Source organism: Littorina saxatilis, linkage group LG1 (genome assembly GCF_037325665.1).
Source record: "Littorina saxatilis isolate snail1 linkage group LG1, US_GU_Lsax_2.0, whole genome shotgun sequence".
In the NCBI taxonomy this organism is placed as follows: Eukaryota; Metazoa; Mollusca; class Gastropoda; order Littorinimorpha; family Littorinidae; genus Littorina; species Littorina saxatilis.
Window position 1 is genome coordinate 5,949,030 of NC_090245.1, and position 12,224 is coordinate 5,961,253.

A 12,224-nucleotide genomic window follows, 5' to 3' on the forward strand; every position below is an offset into this window, starting at 1 on the left:
CATAGTGACACGGGTGGAGGGGGGGGGCGGGGGCGGAGAGAAACAGAAAGAGACACAGATCGAGGCACAGAGAGAAGGAAAGAGACTCTCACGTTCACAAGCGATATCGACGAGCTGCTCCTGAATGGTGGAGAGAGAGCTGAAGCTAGAGAGATAGTAGACGTATCTGGCACTGCTGGCCACATCATTCAGTTCAACCCGGTTGGCCCTGCCAACACCTATAGCCATGATGCGTGTCCCTAAGTCACGGAGCTCTTGGGCCTGCACATATCATTAAAGTCACTGTCTTCCCCGTGAAAACATTTCTGCTGGCCATCTGAGATCTGGCCAGGCTCTTACATGGGATTAATCAACTATCTCTCAACATGGACACATACCTTAGTTTTTTTGTTTTGTTTGTTGTTGTTGTTGTTGTGTTTTGTGTGTGTTTTTATATTTAGTCAAGTTTTGACTAAATATTTTAACATCGAGGGGGAATCGAAACGAGGGTCGTGGTGTATGTGCGTGTGTGCGTGTGTGCGTGTGTGTGTGTGTGTGTCTGTGTGTGTGTGTAGAGCGATTCAGACTAAACTACTGGACCGATCTTTATGAAATTTGACATGAGAGTTCCTGGGTATGAAATCCCCGAACGTTTTTTTCATTTTTTTGATAAATGTCTTTGATGACGTCATATCCGGCTTTTCGTGAAAGTTGAGGCGGCACTGTCACGCCCTCATTGTTCAACCAAATTGGTTGAAATTTTGGTCAAGTAATCTTCGACGAAGCCCGGACTTCGGTATTACATTTCAGCTTGGTGGCTTAAAAATTAATTAATGACTTTGGTCATTAAAAATCGGAAAATTGTAAAAAAAAATAAAAATTTATATAACGATCCAAATTTACGTTTATCTTATTCTCCATCATTTGCTGATTCCAAAAACATATAAATATGTTATATTCGGATTAAAAACAAGCTCTGAAAATTAAATATATAAAAATTATTATCAAACTTAAATTGTCGAAATCAATTTAAAAACACTTTCATCTTATTCCTTGTCGGTTCCTGATTCCAAAAACATATAGATATGATATGTTTGGATTAAAAACACGCGCAGAAAGTTAAAACAAAGAGAGGTACAGAAAAGCGTGCTATCCTTCTTAGCGCAACTACTACCCCGCTCTTCTTGTCAATTTCACTGCCTTTGCCATGAGCGGTGGACTGACGATGCTACGAGTATACGGTCTTGCTGAAAAATGGCATTGCGTTCACTTTCATTCTGTGAGTTCGACAGCTACTTGACTAAATATTGTATTTTCGCCTTACGCGACTTGTTGTGTGTTTGCTTTTGTGTGTGCATAGGCCTGAACTGAAGTATAGAGGAATATTATTATCATTCAATTTGCATTCGATTTATTTTACGTCTGAAATTCTTACAGAACAAGTGTGAAAAGTTGATCTTTCAAACGGAAAAAGTGATACATAATCGTACCTTGGAGAAGAAAAAACACAACTGAAAACGAACCTTGACTCTCGTTGCAGTGGTGTTAGTAGACTGTCCATCGGTTAGGAGAACAGCCAGCTTGGTAGCGTAGGGCCGGTCTCCGTTGGATGACAGGATGATCTTTGCAAGATCCAGTGCCAAGTCGGTGTGTGTATCGTCACCTGCGTACCTTTGGCAAAAAACAGTCGAAAGGCAGGGGAGCACCGTTGGGTTTATCTTCGTTTAAAAAGAGACACGGTCAAGCTCAAATCTGCAGACATGTACGAGGATGTTTTGTTGAGGAAGATGAAGGGGGGAGCACAAAGTCATAATGAGATCAGGTCAGACAATAAAGCTGCTCTAAAAACAGGGCGGTTAACTCATTGACTCCCAGGTACGGATATATCCGTACCCACTCATATGGCTCTATCTGACCTGGTTCGGATATATATATATCCGCTCAGACTGTTAGCTTCAGTCGCTTCCTGTAACGTCCATCTAACGCCTGCATTCCAGCGTGTTGATACACTGTTACTACACAGTTACTACAACGCTGAGTGACCTGCTGCAGCACAGGTTGTCTCGGCTACAAAAATCTTGGTCAACATAGGTGGGGTAGAAAGTGTTAATTAAGCATGCGCAGGTATGCGGAAAAGGGACGCGAAGAGGAGAAGTGGATACGGTGGGTCTGCACGGCAATGTGAAGTGGGTTTGAGGATAGAAGAGGGTATATTTTTTTCGCAGTTTCCAGACTGAGTTAAAATAAAAAGAGACCTCGGGCGGTCGTCCATGACAGATTGAAATTGTGGAACTTGGGACCAACACTAAGTGGTCGCGGTCGCGTTGGACAGGTGGTCTTTGAGGAAAGGTGATTTATATAGTAAAAACCGTCGGGGATCCTTTGGGGTGGTCTTTATCTTTATTTGTATTTTATTCTGTTCTTTTGTTCTTTCTCTCTTCTGCCTTTCTTCCTTGCTTCCTCCCTTCCTCTGTTTCCCTCCCCGCCCCTTCTTTCCTTTACCTGTGTTCATAGTGATACTTATTCCAGCGTCGCGGACGACGCTGGTATCTGCGGTCGGGAAGACTTTCCACGAATTTGCCACAGGGCGCCGCCATGTTTTCTGTGCTCGACTGCGAGCAGACCACAGGCACATTACACCCAAAATTCTTGTAGGCATACACAGACGCAACATAGCATATACAGACAATAACACCCACAACACTTCAACTGCATATGAAAGGAATAAAAATAAATCCGCAAATCAGTCGCGCACAATACACCAGTTAGAAAAACAAGGAGTACCAAAGCGGCGTGCAGAAACTAAACTGACTCGGAGACTGAGAAGAAACATTTATCACACGATGTGAATAGCAAACATTAAAATAAAACAGATAAGTCAAGCAAAAAATAAACACAAATATCGAAAACACAATAAACAAAGGTAAAGAAAACAAAAAGAGATGCTTGCCGACAGTCAGTGTGTGTGTGCGTGGTTTGCCGTGTGCGTCAGCGGGGTGGGTGTGTGTGTGTGTGTGTGTGTGTGTGTGTGTGTGTGTGTGTGTGCGTGCGCGTGCATGCGTGCGTAGGCTACGTTCTTGCGTGTGTGCGTTCGAATGAGAAAGAAGAGAGAGAGAGGATTGAACAATGAGGTCACGTTCTCTGTCACATGAATACATATACACACACTGAAGGCTACTTCGGACACGAACACTTGCCAACAACTGTGGTTGGACATGCTTTTGAAATGTAATATTTTTTCGACATGATTTCTGGACATACGAATCCCGCTGTGTTGCCTACTGATGTTGCGAATGATGAAGGTTTTGAGTTGACTGACCTTGAGGAGGGATTGCATCAGGCGTTTATCGTCTCAAATTATATCCTTGCTACTTTTCAGGAGTCAACTATTGCCATTCATGGTAACTTGGATAGTCAATGTTTTTATTTGTTTGATTCCCATCAAAGAAACAGAAAGGGTAACCATTCTTCAAATGGCGCTGCAGTTTTGATGTCATCAAGTTAATTCCTTTGCAGAATTGATTGATTTTCTCAAAAGCCATTATCAATGTGTTTATCAATTAACACCTGTTCATTTCTGTCCAACTGCAATGCAAACTCAATGTGGAGGAAACAAGGATTCATTACAAACAAGTCATCCCTGTACATCAACAGATTTATGTACCTCAATCAATACTGCTAGTATGAGTGACAGGAATCTAAAAGAAAAAACAACCAAACGCAAATGTACTACTACTTCTACGACTCGTTTGAATGTAAAACAGAAATGTAACACTATCTGTGACAATGACGGTTCTACGACTCGTTTGAAGGACAGTATAGATCGAACCTTAACCCACAACTACGACAATTTGTGTCAGACTTTTTTGAACAGGAAAATATGCCTCTGTTCAACAGTAACCAAAACATGGAAGATATTTTTGAAACTTTACAGAAATGTAACACTAGCCTATCTGTGACAATGTTGCTTTTGAATTGAACCCACATTTGTTGAACAGGAGAGAATGTTCCTGTTCAACAGTGCCCAAAACACTGAATCTGACGTTTTTGAATCTTTTCTGTCATCTAACTGAATCTGACGTTTTTGAATCTTTTCTGTCATCTAACCCAATTGCTCATGACTTCATCGATCTTGAACATGCCTACTTTTCAAAGAAAGACAGACAAAAGCGAAATCTGCATGTTAGCCATCTGCCTGAAATGGTCAATGCACTTTTGTAAAATTGTCACAGCTGTTATGCACTTTTGTGAAATGGTCAGTGCTGTACGTTGTGCACTTATGCAAAACTTGGTGCTGTGCTGTTAACATTTGAACAAAATGCATTTTGTTCAAATGTTTAGTGCAACTTGCTACTATATAATCGCTGTATGCGCTTTGTGGTAATAATGCACTGTTGTGAAAAGTTTGCGCTAAATGTTGGCACTATGCATCATTGTTGGAGCACCCTCCTGTAGATGCACCATGCTGAAAAATGTACTTATGAATCAAGCATTGACTGAAATAAACAATTTATATATCCAGCACAACATGCAATTCATTAACTTTTGACCCTAACCTTTAACACTTCCCAAAATAAATCTTTGGTGGACATTGCATCGACGCTGTTCATTTTGAATGAACATTTTTCTTGTACTGATTCATGTTAGTCTTTCTCCCTTCATGCTACACAAACTCACTGTATGTCGTTGATTGCAGAGATGACCTCACTTGCAAACGAATTGTCATTGAGACCAAACACAGAGTTCGCGGTAGTTTCGTACTGTATGACAGCCACGCGAACAGAGCTGGGTTTGACGTGAGACTGCAAGTTAAAATAGGTGAATTATGCAGATAAAAAGCCTGTTTGGTTGTTGTTGTTGTTGTTGTTGTTGTTGTTTTTCTCAAAAGAAGTAACGTGTTTGTTGACAATCTCGCGCGTACACACACACAAAGAGAGAGAGGGAGAGAGAGAGAGAGAGAGAGAGAGAGAGAGAGAGAGAGAGAGAGAGAGAGAGAGACACACACAAACACACACACACATACTCACACACACACACAGAGGCACACACACACACAAACACCACCACCACCACCACCACCACCACCACCACCTCCACCATCACCTCCACCACCCACACCGACAGTCTTCCTTCCACCCACTACAATTAGGCTTAAAACATATTCAACTAAACTCATTCTGTATTAAAAGCCTCACCTCAATTCTCTGGACGAACTGAACTAAAAAGTTCTTCATAGTTGCGAAATTATCGTCGCCGACACTGCCCGAACTGTCCAGGATGAACACTATGTCTGCCAACAGGTTGTTGCAGTCACTGGCCCTGAAAATAATTATATGATCTGTGTGGGCAAAGCTGCAAACTCTATTTTCTTCACTTTGTTTGTTTGTTTTGTTGTCTTGTTTTGTTTTTACATTTAGTCAAGTTTTGACTAAATGTTTTAACGTAGAGGGGGGAATCGAGACGAGGGTCGTGGTGTATGTGCGTGTGTCTGTGTGTGTGTGTGTGTGTGTAGAGCGATTCAGACTAAACTACTGGACCGATCTTTATGAAATTTGACATGAGAGTTCCTGGGTATGAAATCCCCGAACGTTTTTTTCATTTTTTTGATAAATGTCTTTGATGACGTCATATCCGGCTTTTCGTGAAAGTTGAGGCGGCACTGTCACGCCCTCATTTTTCAACCAAATTGGTTGAAATTTTGGTAAAGTAATTTTCGACGAAGCCCGGACTTCGGTATTGCATTTCAGCTTGGTGGCTTAAAAATTAATTAATGACTTTGGTCATTAAAAATCTGAAAATTGTAAAAAAAAATAAAAATTTATAAAACGATCCAAATTTACGTTCATCTTATTCTCCATCATATTTTGATTCCAAAAACATATAAATATGTTATATTTGGATTAAAAACAAGCTCTGAAAATTAAATATATAAAAATTATTATCAAAATTAAATTGTCGAAATCAATTTAAAAACACTTTCATCTTATTCCTTGTCGGTTCCTGATTCCAAAAACATATAGATATGATATGTTTGGATTAAAAACACGCTCAGAAAGTTAAAACAAAGAGAGGTACAGAAAAGCGTGCTATCCTTCTTAGCGCAACTACTACCCCGCTCTTCTTGTCAATTTCACTGCCTTTGCCATGAGCGGTGGACTGACGATGCTACGAGTATACGGTCTTGCTGAAAAATGGCATTGCGTTCAGTTTCATTCTGTGAGTTCGACAGCTACTTGACTAAATGTTGTATTTTCGCCTTACGCGACTTGTTTGGGTTTTTTTTTACGTTTGTTTGTTTGTTTAACGTTTGTTTGTTTGTCTCTTTCTTGCTTTCTGTCTTCTTGCTTTCTTTCTTTTTACAGTTTTTTTTGTTTCGTGATTTATTTCCTTCTTTGCTAATTATGTATACAGTGATAAAAGAAAGCCTTTACTTGGACGCAGCAGATGAAAAACAGATTACCTTGCCTGTGACACTAGACAGCCATGGCCAACCAAGATGATGACGAACAGGAAGCCCTGAAGTACTGCCATGGCAAGATTTCTGAAAATGTAAAGGTAGTTTTTCAAGACAAAGCCTACATTTCATATTCATACAACATTAATAACCCTCTCTCTCTCTCTCTCTGTCTCTCTCTCTCTCTCTCTCTCTCTCTCTCTCTCTCTCTCTCTCTCTCTCTCTCTCTCTCTCTCTCTCTCTCTCTCTCTCTCTCTCTCTCTCTCTCTCTCTCTCTCTCTTTTAAGTTTTAAAAAATGTGTTAAAAACCACTTAATCAGTTAATGTCTGAGTAGTTTAACGCCTTTTGATTTGCCACACTTAGTATTACGTCAAAATATGCTGTGCATTGTATATTCTGAACATATTTTTGTTACACTATTGCTACATGTTCGATTGCCACCAGCTTGTATTTATAATTACCTGCATAGTATGCATTTGATTTTATGAATAACCACATATGTATGCTCTTCATGCCTCATCTTTATCATCATCATCATCATCATTATCATCATCATTATCGTCATCATCATCATCATCGTCATCTTTATTATCACGTTTTCCGACCTCCTTTTTAACTTTTTAATTTTTAATTTGTTTAAATTATATAATTGTGTGTCTATGCGTCCCAAGGACAGATTGTAAGAAAAGGCGTAGCCTTAAATCTAAATCCTTGTAAAATAAAGTTCAATTCAATTCAATTCAATTCTCTCTCTCTCTCTCTCTCTCTCTCTCTCTCTCTCTCTCTCTCTCTCTCTCTCTCTCTCTCTCTCTCTCGTTCTCTCTGTCTCTCTCTCTGTCTCTCTCTGTCTGTCTCTCTCTCTCTCTGTCTCTGTCTCTGTCTCTCTCTCTGTCTCTGTCTCTCTCTCTCTCTCTCTCTCTCTCTCTCTCTCTCTCTCTCTCTCTCTCTCTCTCTCTCTCTCTCTCTCTCTCTCTCTCCCCTTCTCTGGCTCTATGGCGTGGAACTCCATTCGTCTGTAATAATATCATTAACCTCACTAAAGAGTTTTAAACAAGCTCTGCATAATTATTATCTGTCTACCTAGATGGCAATACTAGCTTAACATGTGCAAGTAGCTGTCAACAATTGGCAAAGCTTTATGAATTACACAAATATGTTGTTTATTACATGTATTATGTGTAATTTATGTTGCGATTTTCCATCATCATCATCATCATCATCATCATCATCATCATCATCATCATCATCATCATCATCATCATCATTACCATCATCATCATCTTCATCAGCATCATTTACACCATATAATCATTGTAGGCATTAGTGTCAACGTTGGTATCGTGTGAATTTTACCGTCGATCACTTTGCATGTGTAACCTCAATTAACATGTTGCATGTTTCGCTTCCTCGATTTGTATGGGTTTTTTGTTTTTTATGTATGCTTACTTGTCATTGTGTTGTTTGTGTTTATTTGCTTGTTTGCTTTTTTTTTTTTTTTTTTTTTTTTTGCCAAGCACATCATTGTAAAAATCAATAACATGCATCCGTCTACAATCTATCATCATTCATCCATCAACATTTATAATAAATATGTAAATGGCAAGTAAAGTTTCAAATATACAAGACACATATATATGTATACAACAATAGGACATAACAGACAGACGGACATAAAACATACCGTTCGCCTATAAGTGAGGCCGGAGCTTAACATAACATGCAGATTACAGTACTTGACGTTATGGACGTTTATACAACTCCTGCAATGCAACCGAGGGGTGGATTAAATCTAGTTGATTATTTTTAGACAAGTGAGAAATTAGAACGAACTACTTTGATTAAACCCAAAAATCACACGTGGATTATTCGAAGTAAGAATAAAGAGGGCTAAAAAATAATCAACACTAGAATTTATTTTTAGAACATTTGAAACCCAGACGATTGGACCCTGTTGCGGAAGAATACGTACAACGTTGACTCAAAACTGTAACAACAATGGCTGACGTGTATGCCTAGTCTTCTTCTTCTTAGTGATAGGTAGCCAACATCAGCATGGTGATGAATCTGCTACGCTTGGTCGACAGACAATGCCATTTGCTTTGTGTGTGTTTTTGTTGTTGCTTTCTGTACATGACATACATTACGTGGAAAATCCAGTTCTTTAACAGGCAACAAACCTTGCACATTTCCAGAAGCTGCAATCTGAAGCGACCTATCTCTGATTCTAGCAGACGATCTCTCCAATGTTTAACACAAAATCAGCAAACTCTCCTGTCACATAGAACGTCCATTATATAGTGCAATGTTGAAATGAAGTTACCGGTCTGAAACATTTAGTCGTTTCTTCTGAGACAATCCTTGTTCTCTTATCTGTTATCATCTACAGATTTACCGCAGTCTTCACCACGCGAATTCACAAGTCAGACTTTCGAACATGTATACAATCTACGTAGGCAAGTATGATACGTCATGACGTCATAGGATTCCTAGCATATTGACGTAATGCTAAACATCCGGTTATCCCGAGTTTTCTCCGTAATACATGTCCGTGGGTTTTTCAATGTTCGGTTATTTCCGTGGCTTCATGCGGAAAGGGAACCGTCGTCTGCAATCAACGACATGGACCATTCTGGTCCTTGCTGCTGACAAAAACATGATTTTAACACAGAATGTAATGTCAGAATAGCTATATAAACGCTATTGTGTTTTAATCGTAGCAATGGGGTCCGATATTTAGACGAGACAACTATAATGCCGACGAGTCGGAGACTAAGAATAAAGTAAAAGAATAGGGACTATTTGAATGACGCGCATTTGACACTCTGAGTGATTAGGCTGAAATGAAATTGCCTACAAAATGTCGTCTGCATGACTGCATGTTCGACCCGTGTTGGTCGTTGTATAAATAGCTTAAACAATGACAACTCGTTGATTACTGGAAAATAAACCACTCGTGGGTATTTGCAGCCGCTTGGTAATTCACTCGTGTGCTCCGCACACTCGTGAATTACCAAGCGGCTGCAAATACCCACTCGTGGTTTATTTTCCAGTAATCAACTCGTGGTCATTGTTTAAGCTCTATATTACCTGCTTAATAATAATACAGTCAGTTAATAATACCGTGCTTGTTTGCTTATTTGTCCGATTGTTTGTTTGCTGGTTTGTTCGTTTAATTTGTTTATTTGTCAGGTTTTACTTGCTTACCATTTATTAGACATTTGTATTAGAAGTAAGGATCGGTTGTAAGAAAAGGCGTAGCCTTAAACCTCTATCCTTGAAAAATAAAGTTCCATCATCATCATCATCATCATCATCATCATCATCATCATCATCATCATCATCATCATCATCATCATCATCATCTCTCTGCTAGTTGATATTCTGTTTCATTGCCAGCACTATTTGCGCAAAACCGGCACGGTTGGCCTAGTGGTAAAGCGTCCGCCCCGTGATCGGGAGGTCGTGGGTTCGAACCCCGGCCGGGTCATACCTAAGACTTTAAAATTGGCAATATAATGGCTGCTCCGCCTGGCATCTGGCATTATGGGGTTAGTGCTAGGACTGGTTGGTCCAGTGTCAGAATAATGTGACTGGGTGAGACATGAAGCCTGTGCTGCGACTTCTGTCTTGTGTGTGGCGCACGTTATATGTCAAAGCAGCACCGCCCTGATATTGCCCTTCGTTGTCGGCTGGGCGTTAAGCAAACAAACAAACAAACAAACAAACTCTTTGCGCACACAACATAACTTGCCCATTCTCAGGCAACCTGTTCTAGAGCTGTCGGAGAGGGTTTCTGATACTGGTGATGTTCGTCAAAGACCACCGATGGCTGGAAATCATATATCTTTAACAGTCTTTGTCGACTGAAATACATTTTAAAACTTAGGAACGCATCAAACACACACAGAACACAAAATATAAGTGTGTTGAGTGTTCAGCCCTGGTGCTTTTAGTCTGAAATATCAAAAAGAGGAAACTGTGATACTACGAGTTTAAGAACACATTACGTACCATTAAAACACACAGACGTTGAAAAGGGACAGATGAGACTGTCAAACCACCACTAAAACGGACGCATAAAAGACCTGTGCACCTCCGTCTTAATGGCATTACCGACCAAACCATGCGAACAGAACAGGCTTGCTCGTCAGACTCTATATCCTCCGGTCCTTACAGAAACTACACATATAGAAAAGAAGAAACTATGGAACCACCATTAAAACATACAACAGTTGTCTGCACCTGTTGGATACAATACATACCCAACCATGCGAATAGATCCGACTTGCCAATCACGCAATAAGCCCCGCCTCCAACTGCTGTCATATTCACGCTTTGCATTTTGCGCTGTCAAAATCTAGGTCGGTGTGCAGGTAGAATAAACAAGTCGCGTAAGGCAAAATTACAACATTTAGTCAATCTGTCGAACTCACAGAATGAACTGAACGCACTGCATTTTTTTCACGAAGACAAATACAGCTTCGTCAACCCCCGCGGCCAATCGCTCAGTTTTCACGTGCAAAACGAAGTGAAATTGACGAGCCAGAATAGCACTGTAGCGTATAGCGCTAAGCAGGAAAGCGCGCTTTTCTGTATTCGTTTTAACTTTCTGAGCTTGTTTTGAATACAACATATTATACCTGTATGTTTTTGAAATCAGAAAATGATAAAGAATAAGATGAAATCATTTTTGGCTCGATTTCTTACATTTTAATTGTAGTACTAATTAACCTATTTTTGTTAATTGTGATCACATTTTAAGAGTAAACATGACATATGCAGATATGTTTAGACTCAGAATTTAAAGAAGAATACGATGTAATCAGTTTTAAAACTGTTTGCAAAAATGTGATTTTAATGACAACTTTAATGAGCAAACTCATTGATTAATTTTTAAGCCTCCAAGCTGAAATGCAATGCCAAAGTCCGGCCTTCGTCGAACATTACTTGACCAACATTTCAACAAAATTGATTGGAAAATGAGAGCGTGACAGTGCTGCCTCAACTTTCACCAAAAAGCCGGATATGACGTCACCAAATACATTTATCGAAAAAAAAATATATATATATCGTCTGGGGATATCATACCCAGGAACTCTCATGTGATATTTCATGAAGATCGGTCCAATAGTTTTCTCTGAATCGCTCTACACACACACACACTCACACACATGCATACACACATACGCCACCACCCTCGTCTCGATTCCCCCTCAATGTAAAAAGAAACTCTTGAGAATGCCTTGTATCAACACTCTAAACCGCGGCTAAGGTTGCAGGAATTTATGATTTCAGTGGGAGTGTACGTGATAAACAGCACCAAAAAACCAAATTACCGTGTTGCGTTTAGGTTTCCTCAGAAAAAAAGGAAACTGCAAGTTCGCGAAAAGGTGAACAATGCCCCAAAATTTCAATTTACGACAACAAGGCGGCACTGTGGTGACCTCATTTTTTCAACCACCCGGTCCTGACTATGGGGTTGCAGCTCAGCTTAAAATGGATTGTTTAGTTGGTTCATTCAAATTCTAATAATTTTGATTAAAGCAAAAATTTGAATAACAGATTCAAAAATTATTGCATTTGATTCTTTATCATTTCCTGAATCCAAAAGTAAATAGAAGTGTCTTTTTTTGCAGCTCTATACATATTCTATTGTCCCATTTAGTTCATTTTCATGTTTTTGTCTGTCACTGTCTTTTGTTCACTACTTCTGAGTACAACCTCTTTAAACGTTTACTCTTCTATACACGAAAAACTGAACTTTAACAGACCACACCCTGCTTTGTAAGC

The 12,224-nt window shown here is 39.7% G+C and overlaps 1 protein-coding gene across 1 annotated transcript in view; it reads right to left on the bottom strand.

The window, feature by feature from the left end:
- LOC138959968 (uncharacterized) overlaps positions 1–10,619 on the bottom strand; it is a 39,607-nt gene extending 28,988 nt beyond the window's left edge. The window contains exons 1-6 of the mRNA XM_070331677.1: positions 10,446–10,619; positions 6,440–6,520; positions 5,175–5,298; positions 4,657–4,781; positions 1,503–1,650; positions 93–261 (exon numbers count right to left, since the gene is read on the bottom strand). Of these exons, the coding sequence (XP_070187778.1) occupies positions 93–261; positions 1,503–1,650; positions 4,657–4,781; positions 5,175–5,298; positions 6,440–6,510 (637 nt within the window). The 5' untranslated portion in view covers positions 6,511–6,520; positions 10,446–10,619. The remainder of the gene's footprint in view (positions 1–92; positions 262–1,502; positions 1,651–4,656; positions 4,782–5,174; positions 5,299–6,439; positions 6,521–10,445) is intronic.
- Between the last annotated feature and the right edge of the window lie 1,605 nt (positions 10,620–12,224).